Source organism: Brassica napus, chromosome C4, assembly GCF_020379485.1.
Source record: "Brassica napus cultivar Da-Ae chromosome C4, Da-Ae, whole genome shotgun sequence".
NCBI lineage: Eukaryota > Viridiplantae > Streptophyta > Magnoliopsida > Brassicales > Brassicaceae > Brassica > Brassica napus.
In genome coordinates this window covers 36,947,344-36,967,654 of record NC_063447.1, presented here as the reverse complement: position 1 = coordinate 36,967,654, position 20,311 = coordinate 36,947,344, and the positions used below count along the sequence as shown (strand labels likewise).

Genomic DNA, 20,311 nt, shown 5'->3' with positions numbered 1-20,311 from the left:
TTTAACAGATTTTATGTCTTTTTATCTTGAAAATACCAAAAATAATAATCTCATTCCGCGCATTATCACCTAGTAGTTTAAGTATAAGATATGATCTAATTATTGTGGATCATTACGTAGGTAATGGGTTTCTAGATACCCAATAGCGAAGGTCATCCCAAATTTTGATTTTTTTGTTAAGATTGAGTGGCGTAGATTTGAAATATTGAAAAAAATTAGGGTTAGTTTTAATAGTTTAGATATAACTGAAAAATGAAAACTCTTAATAAGACAACGGAGAAAAACCCTAAACTCATTTCCACATAATATGGGCCCGTATTGGGTCTTAATACTCGGGGTTAGTTTTGGACTTAAACTGTGTAACTGACCCCACCGATGATAGTTAAAAAAGAGGGTAATACGGTCTTTTGGATAAGGAATAGAAGCGGAAAAAGAGGTGAGCCGCGAGTTCGAAGCCTATTGACCCGTTTTTTTTTTTTAAATTTACTTTTGCCCATTCGTTTCTCTTTCGTGTTCCTCCTCTCTCATCATATCACCTTGTTCGATTTACATTCCTCCTGCTTGCCGCGATTAAAAGGTTACATCTACTTTTTTTTTTTTTTCTTCCGTTTCCGGTAAAAGTTTCCAGCGTCATTTGTGTGTTTCGTAGATCCGGATATCGATAATTCTCTGCCTCGTTGTGATTTGGCAATTGTCACTTTGAATTTGTTTTCTGGATCTGGGGTTTCCTCATATATGTTTAATCGAGATTATCTGTGTTCAGAGCGCAAGTGTGATAGTATTGTTTTTATCAACTGTGTTTCTCTCTTTGATGTTGTTTTAATATTATTAAAATTGAATTGATAACGTGATTCTACTGGATCTAGAATCTTTGTTACATTCCCTTTACATCTTTGATTTTGTCTTTCTCTGATATTATTAGTTCTTGACTCGTTGAAAAAAATGAATTGTTTTTATTCTTTGTTTATTATAATGTTATTGCTTCCCACTACCACTAGTTTTACTTTTAGCATATATGATAATATGAATAAAGAACATTGATTCCTTTGCTTTTTTTTATTATCCTTGTTTAAATGCCAATTTGGTCCGCTTATGTTTATTGTTTTGCAGAAATTAGAAAATGGCTGAAGGTGAAGACATTCAACCCCTTGTCTGTGACAATGGAACCGGAATGGTTAAGGTAGTGCTCAAAATCGATATTTTTTTTCTTTGTTCAATCTTGAATCTTTCATCACTAACATGTCTTTGGATTAAAAATGAAATCTTTTGTGGATCATCATTACTCTGTTTCATATGATCAATGTAGCTATTTGCCATCTCTCTTGTAGTGTTTTATTGTTTTCTGTTGACTCTTTAGGCTGGTTTTGCTGGGGATGATGCACCGAGAGCTGTGTTCCCAAGTATCGTAGGCCGCCCTCGTCACACAGGAGTCATGGTTGGGATGGGACAGAAGGATGCATACGTTGGCGATGAAGCTCAATCCAAGCGTGGTATTCTAACTCTCAAGTACCCTATTGAGCACGGTATCGTCAACAACTGGGACGACATGGAGAAAATCTGGCATCACACTTTCTACAACGAGCTCCGTGTTGCTCCCGAGGAGCATCCCATTCTCCTCACTGAAGCTCCTCTCAACCCAAAGGCTAACCGTGAGAAGATGACTCAGATCATGTTCGAGACTTTCAATGCCCCCGCCATGTATGTTGCCATTCAAGCTGTCCTGTCTCTTTACGCTAGTGGTCGTACCACTGGTATTGTGCTTGATTCTGGAGATGGTGTGAGCCACACGGTACCTATTTACGAGGGCTACGCTCTTCCACACGCCATCCTGCGTCTAGATCTCGCGGGCCGGGACCTCACTGATGCTCTGATGAAGATCCTCACTGAGCGTGGCTACTCTTTCACCACGACAGCTGAGCGTGAAATTGTCAGAGACATCAAGGAGAAGCTCTGCTACATTGCTCTGGACTATGAGCAGGAGCTTGAGACGGCTAACACCAGCTCCTCTGCGGAGAAGAACTATGAGTTACCCGATGGGCAAGTGATTACCATTGGGTCTGAGAGGTTCCGTTGCCCAGAGGTTCTTTACCAGCCGTCTATGATTGGTATGGAGAATGCTGGTATCCATGAAACCACTTACAACTCCATAATGAAATGTGATGTGGATATCAGAAAGGATTTGTATGGTAACATTGTGCTCAGTGGTGGAACCACTATGTTCCCTGGGATTGCTGATAGGATGAGCAAAGAGATCACTGCTTTGGCACCTAGCAGCATGAAGATCAAAGTTGTTGCACCGCCTGAGAGGAAATACTCTGTCTGGATTGGAGGGTCCATCTTGGCCTCCCTCAGTACCTTCCAGCAGGTAACTTCATTTCCCTTAAATCAAATGATCCTACTCATGTGTGACCTGACTGATTGGGCCCAACCTCTGTTCTTGATTTTTGTAGATGTGGATTGCAAAGGCGGAATATGATGAGTCAGGCCCGTCGATTGTTCACAGGAAATGCTTTTGAGTTTAAAGTTAAGTCTCTGCCCTGTGGGGTTTCCAGTTTATCCTTGATAAGTTTTACCTTCGTTCTTCCTGCTGCTATTTGTTGTTCTTCAGTATTTTTCAGATTCTGGCCTAAGACATTTCAAAGAACTTAAGTATCTCTATGTAGCATGGTTGTCTTGTTCCGTCTTCTCATTTGTTGGATAAGACCACTGTGTGAGCGAATAACAACATCTAAGTTTTCCGAATTTTATAGGGTAAAGTATGATCCATTGTTTACCCATATTTGATTTTGTGTAACTCAATTATTACAGTAACACATTAATCTATAGAAGACACTATTTGAAAAGTGTCATATATCACGTAGGCTATACTATTGTTTGATGTCTTCTGTATCTCACAGTATGAATATTTGCGTTACAAATATAACCTTGTTATAATAGAAAAGTATACAACTCACAATTAAAATACCACATCTAAACTCGTCCCTCTACATAATTTTCATAGATAGTATCTCATCTCTAAAACTCAAAGAAACACAAATGGCAGTTTATGTTCTTGAGCTGAAAAGGACAGGCGTCTGAGAACAAAGTAGGTTGAATACACTTTCCCTTTGATGGCGTCATGTGATCATGATTTAAAATCAGACCAATCTATCTGTACGTGTCATAGCTGCTGCAAAACTTCAATCCCATGTCTGAAAAAAAATCTCCTTTTTTTTTTTGTCGGCTACCATGTCAACTAGATCAAATGGTGGCAGACGAGCCGATTCTCCGAGGAACATCTCCGTCTGTCTGGATCTGATCTATATGAGAAAAAATATGTCATCTACTTCTTGCTTCTTTCGCTAGCGCGTCCGCACGACCATTCCTACTCCGAAGAATATGAGATAGCCTCACATCCTCGAAGTCCTCCTGTAGTCTTCGGAACACTTCAATCTATGTCGCAAAGGTTGGCCAATCCATCGGGTTCGTGGTCATATCCACCAGATCCGAGCAATCCGTTTCGAACCTTATCAAGGATATCCTCCTGTCTCTCATACATGCGGCTGCCCAAAGCAACCTCTCCATCTCAGCATGCAAAGCGGAGAGACTCATGTTGCACGCTCGTAATCCGAAAATTTCAGAGCCCATATGATCCTTAAGACTCCACCCTAAGCCACTAACACTGCCATTATTGATCCATGACAAATCAATTTGACATGTAGGGGTTCGGGGTATCTAAGGAGGCATTCTCTCCCTTTCAATAGTTGGGAGTCTTCATGATCTTCGTTTGCTTCTTCTTTTTCATTAGCCTTCCTCCAGCATTCAGCTTCAAGAGACACATGTTGGAGAGTATCCATCGGAGAAACGACTTTTCCATTAAAAAGTTTGTCGTTCTTCGCCTTCCAGCAGATCCACGGAAAGGTATCGAATTGTGGGTCTCCTTTTATGACAGCTAAACTGAAGATCAAATAAACCAATTATTTATAGAAATCGATTCGTATCCAAAAGTAGAATACACATGGATGGATGTAGATCATATAACACATAACGATGGTGAGAAGTGTGAGGAAACTAAGGTATGATTCTCCACCAGCTAATTATTTGATTCCATATAAGAACTTCGAATGACACTTGTGATCACTTCTACTTTCCATTTTTTTTTAACTCAAAAATTGAACTAGTACCTAATATTAGCGTTTGTTTATCCTGTTTACATAGAACCGGCTGCGTTAGAAAGCGGTGTATGGGATTGTCATAAGACCATGATATCAGAGATCTAATTTTTAAACAAAAAATATTTTAAATATATTAAAAGTGAAATATGTATATTTTAAATTAAGTCAATTTTTCTGTATAATGTAAAAATATTTTCGTTATTTAAAATATCATATATAAAATAATTTTAACCTACTAATCTTATTTTTATTTTGAAAAATATTACTTTTGTTATTAAAAACCTCAAAACAAATTTGCCCAAATGCCTCAAAAAAATCTTTGAGCCGGCCTACAGACTACTACAAATCCAAGATGCTCTCTTGGAGATAGCAAGCATCATGAATGAAATATAAGAAAAGAAATGGCTCTCTTCACAATTACACCTGCACGTTGGTTAGCTTGTCTTTATACTCCTAACTCGACAGGCATAAAAGATGCCCGAAACCATGCGTCTTGCTATTATCTAAGACCATGCGCATCGGGGTATTTAGTGAGGTTCATGGGCTCGAGTTCTAAGGCCCGGGTGATTAAAAAGAAATTAAAAATGGGTCTGTTTCGACGAACCGGGCCTTACGCTTGATCCGGTATCAAGCGGTTTTAGCCACGCGTCAGTTGTTTAATTGATGAAAGATACCGCGTAGAGGGGGAGGAAAGAAGGGTTTCCCCGTGTCTCTCCTCATTTTCTCTTCTCGAAAAAAGGCTAGGGTTTGTGTGTGAGAGGCGATTTTACGAGCGACGCCGAGTCTCTGAGGTGTTATCGTTCTAATCGACGACGGACTGTCTTCTCCACGACCTGAGGTGAGTATCGAGTAGATTGACGGTTTAATTTGGTAGATTTTGCTCGAAATCGTTTTCTCAGATTTCAAATCAATTTTGGGGTTTTCGAGTTTGGGATGTAAATCGATATCTGGGTTTCGATTAATTGATGTAAATCGGCATGCTCGTTTCATTTAGGGTTTGTTCCCGTGAGATTTCAAATCGATAGAGGGGTTTGGAGTTAGGGTTCTAAATTGATTCGGTTTTTCGTTTGATAGTCCTAAATTTATTATATTGTGTCGATTTTAATGTTCTAATTCATTCGATTTGTTTTACAGATAGATCCCGCAGAAGAGATAAGTCATTCAAAGAAGCAAAAGGACTACGTCAACATGCTATCATACAGTTGCGATTCTGAATACGGAATTCCGAGAAGGTGTGCATGTGGTGGGAGAATCATAGACGAGGTTCGAGTGAAGCAGGAGTACGATACTCTTCCTGGGAAGTGGTTCTTCACCTGTGTCAACTACGAGGTAAGACACTGATGACCATTTCGATTCATTTATGTTTTTAGAAAATGGTTTTCTGATATTTTTTTGTTTATAAACAAGGGTGATGGGTTTCACTACCGTCAGCCTTGGGTGATTGGTGTCCAGGAGCAGATCGAAAGCTTGACTAAGCGTCTGGAGGAGGCTGAGCAGCTGTTGAATTTGATGCCGAGTCTCAAAAACTAGATTGAGACACTGGAGGTTAGTGACATATTTCTCAACTATTTTCTTTATTTTTCTCTATGTTTATCTCTACATTTTGCTCTACTTTTATTCATTTTAATAACTTGTAATGTGACATTTTCATTGTTGTTTCCATGTATAGGCACATGCTAAAGGGCTCACTCGGCAGGTTGATCGCCTAACTGCGGAGGTTTATAACCTGACGGTGCAAGTAGCTGACCTGGAGAAGCTCTGCTTCGACTAACAAGCGAAGGTAAGCACTCAATCTCAACTGAACTAGAATTGAATGAACTGAACTAGCTAGACAACAACCCGTATTGAACTGAACTGAACTAGCTAGACAATAACTCGTATTGAACTAAACTGAACTAGCTAGACTACAATTCATTAATAAGTGTCTGTTTGTTGGTTGAAGTTTTAAATATTGTCCAGTTTTTAAGTGATTTGATGTGTAATGAATGCTAAGTAGTTCTGTAAATAAGTTGTTGTGCTAATTAAGTTTTGTTGTTGTATAATTAACTGCAGTGGTTGTTGTGTAATAAAACCAATGCAAAAGTAGTTTAAAACATAGGAATTCCACTTCTAAAAACACAAACAATCAAAGCTTAAAAATCACACAAACCTCTAAACACCAAACCAAAATCACACAAACCTCTAAACACAATGGACCCTTCTTCCCTTAACTCTCACGGGTTTGTTAACTTGTTAGCTTCGCAGAGCAGTCCACCAATAGACGTAGACTCTGCTGAAGCACCTGTTACCTCTCCCGGGTTAGTTAAACCAGCGAAAAGGAGATAGTGGTCAACCAAAGAAGACATTGTGCTGATCAGTGCTTGGTTGAACACCAGCAAGGATCCCATAGTGAGCAATGAACAGAAGCTAGGATCGTTTTGGAAGAGGATAGAAGAGTATTTCAATTCAAGTCCTCACCTCGTTGGCTCCCTTCCAAGAGAGTGGAGTCAATGTAAGCAGAGGTGGGGAAGGGTGAATGCGGAGGTCTGCAAGTTTGTGGGATGCCATGAAAGCGCGTTGAAGGAGCAGGCAAGTGGGCAAACAGAGAATGATGTCATGAAGCTTGCTCATGACATCTACTTCAATGACTATAATGTCAAGTTCAGTCTTGAACATTGCTGGAGGGAACTTAGGTTCGATCAGAAATGGAGATCACACTGTCAGCCGAAGGATAAAAGGAAGGAAAGTGGTTCGGAGGTGGTGGCTGAGGAGGAAGAGGTTAGGCCTCCGGGTGTCAAGGCCAGCAAAGCTGCCAAACGCAAGAAGCCGAACGAGGCAGCTTTTGATCAGATACAGAGCATCCTAGCTCAGAAAAATACCCTTTCCAATAAAAAAAATCCTAGATCGTCTCTTAGCCAAAAACATTGAAACACTATCTGATCATGAAGTCGCGCTTAAGAATAAGCTTATCTCTGAAATGCTTTGATTTGGTTAGTGTAATAGGTTGTTTTGCTTTGATTCTTTGTCTTTGAGTTTCTTTATTGTAGCACTGTAATATCTTGTTTTGCTTTACTCATTGTGTTCTATTTTGTTTTGCAGGTCACGGGTTGGTTGGGCAGGGTGTTGCAGGTCACGGGTCTAAATTGGTTGCATGTGAGGGTCAAGGATGTAGGACTTTATGTCAGTTTTTAATCACGGATGTAAAATAGGATGTACTATGTGTAGGACTTCTCTTTTGCTGTTGATGTACTATGTGTACAATAGGTTGATTCACGGATGTTAAACTCTGCCTTCTCTATATAAACTATGTCTTTCAGTTTGGTTTTAAATTGTGCATCATTTCTCTTCTCTATGTGTGTCTTTTATTATTACAACTGAGCAAAGCACATAAAGAATCTGTCTCACTTCTCTTCTCTAGTCTCTTATCTTCTCTAGTCTCTTCTCTTCTCTTCTCTTCTCTTCTCTAGTCTCTTCTCTTCTAGTCTGATCGTGGTGATCGTGGTGATCATGGAGAGCTTATCCAAGTGCTCAACCACTCTTCCTTGAAGCTTCAAACTTCACATTTTGTGATCGTGGTGATCATGGAGAGCTTATCCAAGTGCTCAACCACTCTTCCTTGAAGCTTCAAACTTCACATTTTGTGATCGTGAATTCAACAAAAACCTCCAAGCTCCAAATCAAGGTAAGTGTGATAATGCAAAAAGATGATTTAATTATGCAAAAAATAATATTAGATTTTGAGAAAAAATGATATAATGTGAAAAACAATGTAGATTATGCAAATGATGATAGAATAATGAAAAAAATATAGCTTATGCAAAAAATTGATAGAATAATAAATTTTTTTTTTAAAAAAAAATCTGATATAATGTGAAAAATAATGTAGATTATGAAAATGATGATAGAATAATGAAAAATTGATAGTTACAAATCCCCTTTTCTCATTTTAGGAAAAAAAACACCAATGTCTTCCTCATCAAGTGATGAAGTTGATGAAGCTTTAGAAGAAATGGTTGACCAAGTAGTTGATAATTTCATCGACTCAGTGATTCATGCTCACCCCAAGAAGCAGAAAAGACGGGCTTATATCGAAAGATATCGGGAACAAGGACACAATCAGCTATGGAACGATTATTTCAAGGAAAATCCTACATACCCACCGGAAATGTTTAGGAGGTGTTTTCGAATGAACAAGCCATTGTTCCTCCACATTGTCGAACGTGTAAGTAATGAAGTTCCATACTTTCAGCAAAGACGGAATGCTTGCGGAAGGAACGGGCTATCTGCACTTCAAAAGTGTACGGCAGCTATACGTATGCTGGCATATGGTCAATCGGGAGATACATATGACGAATATCTCCGTTTTGGTGACAGTACATCACGTTTATGTTTGGAAAATTTCACTAATGCAATAATACAATTGTTTGAAAATGAGTATCTACGAAGACCTACACCTGAGGATCTTCAACGATTACTCGATGTTGGAGAGGTACGCGGGTTTCCAGGGATGATAGGCAGCATCGATTGTATGCATTGGGAGTGGAAAAACTTCCCAACGGCTTGGAAAGGTCAGTACACACGTGGTACAGGAAAGCCGACAATTGTCTTAGAAGCTGTGGCATCACAAGATCTTTGGATATTGCACGCATTTTTCGGATTACCAGGTACCCTCAACGATATCAATGTTCTTGATCGGTCACCGCTTTTCGATGACATCTTACAAGGTCGAGCACCAAAAGTTAAGTTCAAGGTCAACAACCACACTTATCGTATGGCCTACTATCTTACTGACGGAATTTATCCAAACTGGTCAACATTTATCCAATCCATCCCAGTTCCTCAAGGTCCTAAAGCCGAGAAATTTGCAAAAAAGCAAGAATCCGCAAGAAAAGATGTCGAACGGGCTTTTGGAGTATTGCAATCGAGGTTTGCAATTGTTAAAAACCCAGCTCTACTATGGGACAAGGAAAAGATAGGAAAGATAATGAAAACTTGTGTCATATTGCACAATATGATAGTAGAGAACGAACGACACGGATACGCTCAAATTAATACATCTGAGTTCGAGTCAGGAGAGTCAAGCAGAAGTTCTAGGGTGACAAGGAGAGATATTATTCATGTCAGTGATATGTTAGCCATGCGCAGAGAAGTTCGAGATCCAGACAAGCATGCTCGTTTGAAAGCTGATTTAATGGAAAATATTTGGCAAAAGTTAGGTGATGAAGATGAATACGCTTTGTATGTTCTTCAATTTCTCGATTTATGTAATCTACTCTTAATGTATTGAATAAAAAGTTTTCAAATATTGTATAATATATTTTAATATTTTATTCATGTATTCTGAATATTTTGAATTTTTTTAAAAATAAAATAAATATTATTATTTTATTCTTATGAACTCCTTCTTGAGGTTCACCAATGCAGAAAACAACAAATACAGATTCATAACTATCTATGGACCCACCAAAAAATATTAAAAAATCTTTGTGAATCCCAAAAAAGGGTTCTCATGCTCTAACTGTTCAAATCAACATACACATTCCAAAAACAAAAAAAAATTAATAAAAAAAATTGTTTCAAATAGTAACCATTGGTCTGGTATTCAGTTGAGCCAAACACGAATGTAATTATTTTATTTGAAGAAAAGCCATTTTTCTTTCTGACCCTTCCAAAGTCCAAACGATCTTTACTGTTCTAGAGAAACCCTTGATCCTATCGAACCTTTTCACGCACAACCTACTTGTTCAAGTTTTATATTCATCGTTATTATTTATTAGCTTAATTTCTTTTTAAAATTGCACTTACACTTAAACTCATAATATTTGAAGCAAAATTAGATCATTGTCAACTACTACATGGTGGTCTAGTGGTAAGCGGCTCTATTACGTTTTACATTATGGTCACGCGGATATGAAACCATGCTTTAGAATTCATTTGAATACATATAATGAGAATCAATCCGTAAGACACACCACCTTTATGGGAATTAGTCTGCATCTCTTTATGGATATGAAGTATGAAATATCCAAAAGTTTTTAAAAAAGAAATAGGTCATTGTCTTTCTTTTTTTTTTTGGAACACAAAATAGGTCATTGAGGTGTAAAATTCTAGATCTCATTCTTAATTGCATATAAGATCGAGCGAGAGACTTACCACTTCTTTTACTCCCATTGCAAAGTCAAAGCATTATTAGTTTATTAGATGAATTGTTATTAGTAGCAACTTCCCTATATAAACAACACAAAGCCATATGTTCCAACATATGTTAATCTCTATCGAAATTCTCTTACATTTATTGTTATCGATAGAAGTTATGATGGGAGCAATGTCTCAATCGCTTTTCAATCTCAAAAGTTTATCTTGCTCTCTCAATAACATAATTGTAATGTAAGTCCATCCATTTTGTAAAACCTAGAATTCTATATTTTGTTTCGTTAATTCGTTTGAATATATAGCGTTTTAACTTGAATGACAATTCTTAGTTTTTTTACTATTGCAGGAGAGGATACATTTTGATCAAAAAGGCTACTCAAAGGGCATATGCAATAGGAAACAGCAGAGAAAAGCCATCATGGACAGCAGACTGTGAAACCGGATACTACATACCTGAAACCATAACAAAAGAGTTAGATTCATACGTTGTGACAACCTCTAATGCTGAAGTTAAAATGAGGAGAGGTGAAGAGTTATGGTGGATGCCAGATCCACAAACCGGGTTCTATCGTCCTGATACTTTTGCGAGAGAGCTCGATGCCGTTGAGCTACGGTCAATGCATTCCAACCACCGAGAGTAAAAAGATCTTGTGAGCCAAATGATCTCTACCTTTGTGTTTTCTTTCTCATTCTAGTTCATCAATTTGACGTGTGAACTAATAAGTATTGGCAAATAATTTTTGCCTCGCATGCTTCTTCTCATTGATATTGATCAGCCGTACTGACTTTATCTAGCAAGTAGCAACATGACATGTCAATAAGCAAGTTGGGTTTATATGTGGTGAATCATTCAATAAACAAGTTGTCATGTCTTATATATATACTTATGAAAGAAATAAGATATTTTGGTTTGGAAAAGTTCCATTATAAAGCTTAACTAGATTTTGACTTGCGCTTCGAAAACGCGGATTTTAGATTATAGACAAAGTTTAATATGAATTAAAATTTTGGGATTGTCGTACATTATTATGTTACAAAATCGTATTATACCGAGAAGAAAATCTGTTTAAAATTATATGAATTAGCTTATTTGAGATTTTGTATATATTTTTTAATATAACTCTCTCTAACTTAAGCCTAGGCATTTACTCGAATAAAAAAACAATTGATCGGATCCGGGTACAGGGAAATGTATATATTGGGTATTTTTTGGACCAATTTACTTGGTTTAGTTTGGATCCTACCCAGGACTCGGTCGGAAACCCAAAGTGCACGAAGTGTTTTGAGTATATTATGTATATTTGAGTATTTCAGATATGTTTTTGGTATTTAGATATTCTTTTTTTTTTTGAGTTTTCAGTTATACTTTCGGGTTTCAGATAAAATTCCAAATTTTTTAAAAATATATTTTGGATATTGAGATAAAAGTTTGGGTATTTTTTAGTTTCTCTGGTTATATCTCGGAAGCATTTTAGATCTTTTTCGGGCATTTTAATATATTTTGAGTATTTGTTAGGTTTTCTAATACTTTTTCACGTTTCAGATCACTCTGTAAGTTTTCAGATATTTCTAATCTTTTTCAAACTTTAAATATCTGAACCAACCTAGACCTGCTACGTACCCAAATATTACATGTATTTAATATGTATTTGAATTATGATTCCAAACCAATCTTGACATGAAAAAAAATTCAAATATCTATTTGGGTCCAAATGTTTAGGACCCAAAAAACCAGATAGAAAGGAATCGACCCAGATACTTAAACCTACTCTCTAATTATATTTTATGTGTATTTTATAAGAGTTACATTTGTTAAATTGAATGGCTTAAGATTTACTTGGTAGATTTTTTAACTAATTCAAAAGAACATATTTGTAGAGTTTTTAATAGTTTTAAAACTTTCTTATTAATTTTTGTAATTATAATGCTTTTTTATAAAAAATTAAGTTAACGTAATATATATATAAAATTTTGTTTTAACATATGATTTGTGAAAGTTATTTTATTAAATTTAATGTTGTAAATATTTGAAACTATATAATGTAAGATGCCATGGTACAATATGTTTAATGATATTATTAGTTGATGTATGAAATATGGAATATTACTTTAGGTTAAATATGATTGTGATCTTAGTGACTTTAATTTCCACGCACAACAAATGATTGTGATCCCACGATATTAGGGGATTTTATTAATTTTTCATGGTAACACAAAAAGATAAATGCGTTGTTAGAGTTATTAATTGTATATAATTAGAGTTATTAATTGTATGACCAAAAAAAATTTAAGTCTAATGAAAGGGTCCAACAACTTTTAATAAGTAGAATTTTTAAGACTCCTTCTCTTTTAATAGTATAGATTCTCTCGATCACATCTCTATGATATTATTTGAGAAGTCAATTTCCTACGTGTGACACTCACGTTAACTTTCACAGTGGTTTATTACACTGATACCCTTAATGAACTAATAATATTATTTCTTATTGCCATTAATAACAATTATTTATGTTTTATTTTTCTTAACTTTTTAATGTAATTTCGTTTTTTACTAAAGCATAAAAATAATAAAAAAGAAATATTTGTAAAATATAAACATAGATTTTTAATATAAAAACGAATTTAGTTTTATTATTCTTTATGTTTCCTACAACAAAAAAATAAAAAGTATCTATAAATTTTGAATATATATACTTATAAATATATATGAACATAACTTCACGAAAAAAAATTAAAAAGAGAATAATTCAGATATTCTAATAAATATCTTCTGATCTAATAATTTTTTTTTGATTAAAATTTCTATTGATCTAAATATTAATAAAGAAAAAAATTCTAAACAACATAAATGATTATTTAATATCTCATTCTTTTTCAAAAATGATTATATCTTATGATTATTTTAAAACCAAATAAATATTTAAAATTGTGAGGCTGCAACAAAATAAATAAGATTTCTTATTTATCAATATATTTTTGATTGAATGATTAGAATTTTTATAGAAAAATTTATCAACACTTCAATTTTTTCTAATTTTATCAAAAACAGCATATATCAAATTATACATAATCTTACAAAATATATCTTTCATCCTAAGATAAAAGCAAACAAAATTTAACTTAACAATATGTTATTATTTTAATTTAATAACAAAAAAATTGTAATCAGAAAATTGGTACAATCCAGTATATTAAAAAATAAATAACCAATCATTCTTAATATGAAAAATTAAATAAAAAAATATTATGATTTAGCGTGTATAAGTGTTAAAAACCGTGTATAAATTTTCAAAATATTACAAGTTATGTTTATTAATACAACTCTGATTTAATAGTTATGTTTTCTAATTTTTCTAAAACATATACCCATTTATACAAAATTTACAAATATAAGAGAATGAACCGAACTACATGAAATTAAGAAAATAATAATCCAATATTAAAATCACTGTTTAATTTAAATAATAGATGTAATTTAACATATCAAAAATAAATATTTGAAATAATAAAAAATAGTATATGTGAAATCACATATTCTATTAATATGGGAAGATAATAATACATAATATATTTTTATTATACATGAAAATTAAAAAAATAACTTAAAAATTATAAACAATTAAACTTTTATAAATTATTTTAATTAAATTATTACATAAATATTTATATTCATGCATGAGCACGGAAAAATCACCTAGTACACTATTTATTTGTTACATCTAAATACTACTAGTTCTTATCGTGGCTGGCTATAAATGATCAAATGCTGGAATTCTGAGCAAAAGGTTACCAAGAGGATTTTATGCCATAGGCCAAATGAAACAATATTTTTAATTTTCATAGATTGTACTAAAGGAGAAAAATAGGTAATTATTAAGTCGGTGGTTACGGCACTGCCAAACCATGTTATGTCTGTTTATCGGTTACCGAAGGCTATAGTAAAAAAGTTAACGAGTGCAGTAGCTCAGTTTTGGTGGAGTCCAGGAGGAAGTACAAAAGGCATGCATTGGAAATCATGAGATAAATTATGTGTGCCTAAAGATAATGGTGGATTAGGCTTTAAGGATCTTATTGATTTTAACACATCAATGCTTGGTAAGCAATTGTGGAGGCTGATTGAGAAGCCAAATACTCTTTTTTCAAGAGTCTTCAAAGGACGGTACTACAGGAATGCTTCACCCCTGGAACCGATCCGCTCATACTCCCCGTCATATGGCTGGAGGAGTATTATTTCTACTAGATCTTTGGTTTGTAAATGACTAATTAAAAAGATGGGAACAAGTTCATCTATATCAGTATGGATTGATCCTTGGATCCCAGCTACTCGCCCGAGACCAGCAAACAAAAACCTTCAAAACAGTTACCCGGATCTCACAGTGAATTCCCTCATTAATCAAGAATCCCCTCATTAATCAAGAATCCCGAACATGAAATTTACAGGTAATCAGGGCTTTGGTGGATCCTCATGATGTAAAAATTATTGAAAGTATTCCATTAAGTCAAAATCAGATGGAGGATAGAAATGTATGGCATTTTACCAACAATGGGAAATATTCGGTCCAATCAGGTTATCAAGTGGAACTGGTCTATCCTGATAAAGAAAAACCACCAAGCTTTCTGCTGGAAAGTGCGGTGCCCCCCCCCCCCCCCCCCCCCCCCCCCGCGAAAATAAAACACTTCTTATGGCAACTCCTTTCAGGATGTTGAGATAAAAGTTTGGGTATTTTTTAGTTTCTCTGGTTATATCTCGGAAGCATTTTAGATCTTTTTCGGGCATTTTAATATATTTTGAGTATTTGTTAGGTTTTCTAATACTTTTTCACGTTTCAGATCACTCTGTAAGTTTTCAGATATTTCTAATCTTTTTCAAACTTTAAATATCTGAACCAACCTAGACCTGCTACGTACCCAAATATTACATGTATTTAATATGTATTTGAATTATGATTCCAAACCAATCTTGACATGAAAAAAAATTCAAATATCTATTTGGGTCCAAATGTTTAGGACCCAAAAAACCAGATAGAAAGGAATCGACCCAGATACTTAAACCTACTTTCTCATTATATTTTATGTGTATTTTATAAGAGTTACATTTGTTAAAATGAATGGCTTAAGATTTACTTGGTAGATTTTTTAACTAATTCAAAAGAACATATTTGTAGAGTTTTTAATAGTTTTAAAACTTTCTTATTAATTTTTGTAATTATAATGCTTTTTTATAAAAAATTAAGTTAACGTAATATATATATAAAATTTTGTTTTAACATATGATTTGTGAAAGTTATTTTATTAAATTTAATGTTGTAAATATTTGAAACTATATAATGTAAGATGCCATGGTACAATATGTTTAATGATATTATTAGTTGATGTATGAAATATGGAATATTACTTTAGGTTAAATATGATTGTGATCTTAGTGACTTTAATTTCCACGCACAACAAATGATTGTGATCCCACGATATTAGGGGATTTTATTAATTTTTCATGGTAACACAAAAAGATAAATGCGTTGTTAGAGTTATTAATTGTATATAATTAGAGTTATTAATTGTATGACCAAAAAAAATTTAAGTCTAATGAAAGGGTCCAACAACTTTTAATAAGTAGAATTTTTAAGACTCCTTCTCTTTTAATAGTATAGATTCTCTCGATCACATCTCTATGATATTATTTGAGAAGTCAATTTCCTACGTGTGGCGCTCACGTTAACTTTCACAGTGGTTTATTACACTGATACCCTTAATGAACTAATAATATTATTTCTTATTGCCATTAATAACAATTATTTATGTTTTATTTTTCTTAACTTTTTAATGTAATTTCCTTTTTTACTAAAGCATAAAAATAATAAAAAGAAATATTTGTAAAATATAAACATAGATTTTTAATATAAAAACGAATTTAGTTTCATTATTCTTTATGTTTCCTACAACAAAAAAATAAAAAGTATCTATAAATTTTGAATATATATACTTATAAATATATATGAACATAACTTCACGAAAAAAAATTAAAAAGAGAATAATTCAGATATTCTAATAAATATCTTCTGATCTAATAATTTTTTTTTGATTAAAATTTCTATTGATCTAAATATTAATAAAGAAAAAAATTCTAAACAACATAAATGATTATTTAATATCTCATTCTTTTTCAAAAATGATTATATCTTATGATTATTTTAAAACCAAATAAATATTTAAAATTGTGAGGCTGCAACAAAATAAATAAGATTTCTTATTTATCAATATATTTTTGATTGAATGATTAGAATTTTTATAGAAAAATTTATCAACACTTCAATTTTTTCTAATTTTATCAAAAACAGCATATATCAAATTATACATAATCTTACAAAATATATCTTTCATCCTAAGATAAAAGCAAACAAAATTTAACTTAACAATATGTTATTATTTTAATTTAATAACAAAAAAATTGTAATCAGAAAATTGGTACAATCCAGTATACTAAAAAATAAATAACCAATCATTCTTAATATGAAAAATTAAATAAAAAAATATTATGATTTAGCGTGTATAAGTGTTAAAAACCGTGTATAAATTTTCAAAATATTACAAGTTATGTTTATTAATACAACTCTGATTTAATAGTTATGTTTTCTAATTTTTCTAAAACATATACCCATTTATACAAAATTTACAAATATAAGAGAATGAACCGAACTACATGAAATTAAGAAAATAATAATCCAATATTAAAATCACTGTTTAATTTAAATAATAGATGTAATTTAACATATCAAAAATAAATATTTGAAATAATAAAAAATAATATATGTGAAATCACATATTCTATTAATATGGGAAGATAATAATACATAATATATTTTTATTATACATGAAAATTAAAAAAATAACTTAAAAATTATAAACAATTAAACTTTTATAAATTATTTTAATTAAATTATTACGTAAATATTTATATCCATGCATGAGCACGGAAAAATCACCTAGTACACTATTTATTTGTTACATCTAAATACTACTAGTTCTTATCGTGGCTGGCTATAAATGATCAAATGCTGGAATTCTGAGCAAAAGGTTACCAAGAGGATTTTATGCCATAGGCCAAATGAAACAATATTTTTAATTTTCATAGATTGTACTAAAGGAGAAAAATAGGTAATTATTAAGTCGGTGGTTACGGCACTGCCAAACCATGTTATGTCTGTTTATCGGTTACCGAAGGCTATAGTAAAAAAGTTAACGAGTGCAGTGGCTCAGTTTTGGTGGAGTCCAGGAGGAAGTATAAAAGGCATGCATTGGAAATCATGAGATAAATTATGTGTGCCTAAAGATAATGGTGGATTAGGCTTTAAGGATCTTATTGATTTTAACACATCAATGCTTGGTAAGCAATTGTGGAGGCTGATTGAGAAGCCAAATACTCTTTTTTCAAGAGTCTTCAAAGGACGGTACTACAGGAATGCTTCACCCCTCGAACCGATCCGCTCATACTCCCCGTCATATGGCTGGAGGAGTATTATTTCTACTAGATCTTTGGTTTGTAAATGACTAATTAAAAAGATGGGAACAAGTTCATCTATATCAGTATGGATTGATCCTTGGATCCCAGCTACTCGCCCGAGACCAGCAAACAAAAACCTTCAAAACAGTTACCCGGATCTCACAGTGAATTCCCTCATTAATCAAGAATCCCCTCATTAATCAGGAATCCCGAACATGAAATTTACAGGCAATCAGGGCTTTGGTGGATCCTCATGATGTAAAAATTATTGAAAGTATTCCATTAAGTCAAAATCAGATGGAGGATAGAAATGTATGGCATTTTACCAACAATGGGAAATATTCGGTCCAATCAGGTTATCAAGTGGAACTGGTCTATCCTGATAAAGAAAAACCACCAAGCTTTCTGCTGGAAAGTGCGGAAACACTTCTTATGGCAACTCCTTTCAGGATGTATAACGGTAATGAAAAATTTAAAATCAAGAGGGATACAAGGGGATATATGTTGTGCCCGATGCGGAGATCCGGAGGAATCAATAAACCATGTGTTTTTTGAATGTCCTCCAGCACGTCAAGTATGGACATTATCTAAGATACCATCGCATCCCAATATTTTTCCTATCAGTTCTTTTTTTGCTAATATGAATCATCTTTTTTGGAGAGTTAATCCAAAGATGGATGACAACCAATTTTCATGGATATTATGGTATATATGGAAAGGCAAGTTTTTAGCAATCTGGATATTGGTCCGAGGGAAACACTTAAACTAGCAGAATTGGAGTCATCACTCTAGGCGGAGGCACATGTAGTAAATGATCCAACGAGGGGGCATCAGGTACATATCACTTCCACATTAGCGACGTCAGGACGATGGTGCTTCATAGATGGATCATGGAAAGATAATGATTTATTTTCAGGGCAAGGCTGGTATAGGACTTTACGGGGTTTCGATGGTTTATTAGGGCAAGGAATGTAAGGGTATGTCTCTCATTCCTTCATTCGGAGGTGAAGGCTTTAATTTGGGCAATGGAATGTATGAAGAATTTAAGACAGTTTCAGGTGGCGTTTGCAACGGATTGTTCTCAATTGGTGAAGATGATTTCGGAACCAGAAGAATGACCAGCATTTGAAAGTTATCTGGAAGACATTAAGCTTTTAAAAAGAAGTTTCCTCAACTCAGATATCGTTCATGTACTACGGACGGAGAACTTACGGGCGGATAGCTTAGCACGCAATGCTAGGAAACAACCGTCTTTCGTCGTTCACATGGATGCGGAGTTACCGAATTGGTTTACAAAGTCAATATGAGTCTGTAAATGTTTTTGCTGTAAAAAAAAAGGTTTTACAATAAAACAATTCAACAATGTTTTCTATGAAATAAATTATATAGAAAACTTTACTCAAATAACTATTTTTATTTTTAGGTTTAAAATGTAATGTACCACACCATTAAAATAAATACTATTTACTATTGATTTCAAATTACAAAGCATATGGATATTAATAGTGGTCTAGATTCAAGAAAATATACTTTATTGCAACACTTTATAAAGTATAAACAATAACATATTCCAAAAAAAGAAATAATAAAATTCAAAGGTTTGAATGTATATAGTTGTAATTAACTATTTTTAAAAATTAAGCTGTGATTATAGATAAGGAATCTTAAAATATGAACAATAATTTAGGTTTTAAGTTAAAAGTACTTAATAAAATGTGTTTCACCAATTGACTATAATAGTACATGTACATAATAATATTTATGTAAATATGCCCTAAAAACATAAAAGTGTTGCCCTAAGCGAATGCTTCAAAAACTCTTAACTAAGCACGGCACTGGTTTGAACGTATACTACTATACTTTGTTAAAGCTCGTAGGAATTTCACATCAGCTACTTACAACTGATTACTCAACTGACTGGAACCACATCGTCTCATTACACAACTCAAATCTTGCTCGTGTTCGTGAACAAACGCGAATAAAACACGAAGAAAACAAGAATATTTAGAGAGAAAACATGATTGAGGCAAATACCCATTTAGAAATTAGTATATTGATTATTTGAATAAATAATTTACAATTTTTTAGACATACATTTATACAACCTCAAAACCTGATATTCATTTTCTTTTCAGAAAAACTTCCTTGTCTACTAGATGCATTTTCCTAATCTTAGAAGGTATACTATACCTTGGACCAACGATGGCCACATTCAATCCGATCGAAAATTGTGGTATTCTAGTGGTGCAATGAAATTTAAGCCATTTCCAGAATAAACAGGTCGGTTTCATCTAATTCTTTTCTCGTATGTTCTCCAAACAACTTTTATATCAAGGAACGCTTGTCCACATGAAGAACCTCATCCACTATATTCATGTATCACTAAAGCAGAATAACATAGGCTTAAACTGAGTTGGGGTACTTGAGTTTTTTTTTATATATAATGAAGTTCTTCTAAAGTTCTAAGGACGACCATGGGAAAATTTACTAAAATAGGATCAACCACGAGTGTGATAGTTTACCAGAT

The 20,311-nt window shown here is 33.5% G+C and overlaps 2 protein-coding genes across 3 annotated transcripts; both read left to right on the top strand.

The window, feature by feature from the left end:
* Nucleotides 1-408: 408 nt before the first annotated feature.
* On the top strand, nucleotides 409-2,742 carry LOC106440712 (actin-1). 2 transcript variants are annotated; one of them, XM_013882444.3, is made up of 4 exons: nucleotides 409-577; nucleotides 1,111-1,180; nucleotides 1,358-2,365; nucleotides 2,451-2,742. In XM_013882444.3, the coding sequence occupies exons 2-4, from the start codon at nucleotides 1,121-1,123 to the stop codon at nucleotides 2,514-2,516; spliced, it is 1,134 nt and encodes a 377-aa protein (XP_013737898.2). In that variant the 5' UTR covers nucleotides 409-577; nucleotides 1,111-1,120; the 3' UTR covers nucleotides 2,517-2,742. The 2 variants fall into 2 exon arrangements, with proteins under 2 accessions (XP_013737898.2, XP_013737899.2); XM_013882445.3 differs by lacking the exon at nucleotides 409-577 and adding an exon at nucleotides 641-778.
* A 6,285-nt stretch (nucleotides 2,743-9,027) lies between these two features.
* LOC106442711 (late embryogenesis abundant protein 37) lies at nucleotides 9,028-11,023 on the top strand. The gene is made up of 2 exons (XM_013884362.3): nucleotides 9,028-10,520; nucleotides 10,633-11,023. The coding sequence occupies exons 1-2, from the start codon at nucleotides 10,384-10,386 to the stop codon at nucleotides 10,925-10,927; spliced, it is 432 nt and encodes a 143-aa protein (XP_013739816.3). The 5' UTR covers nucleotides 9,028-10,383; the 3' UTR covers nucleotides 10,928-11,023.
* Nucleotides 11,024-20,311: the final 9,288 nt, after the last annotated feature.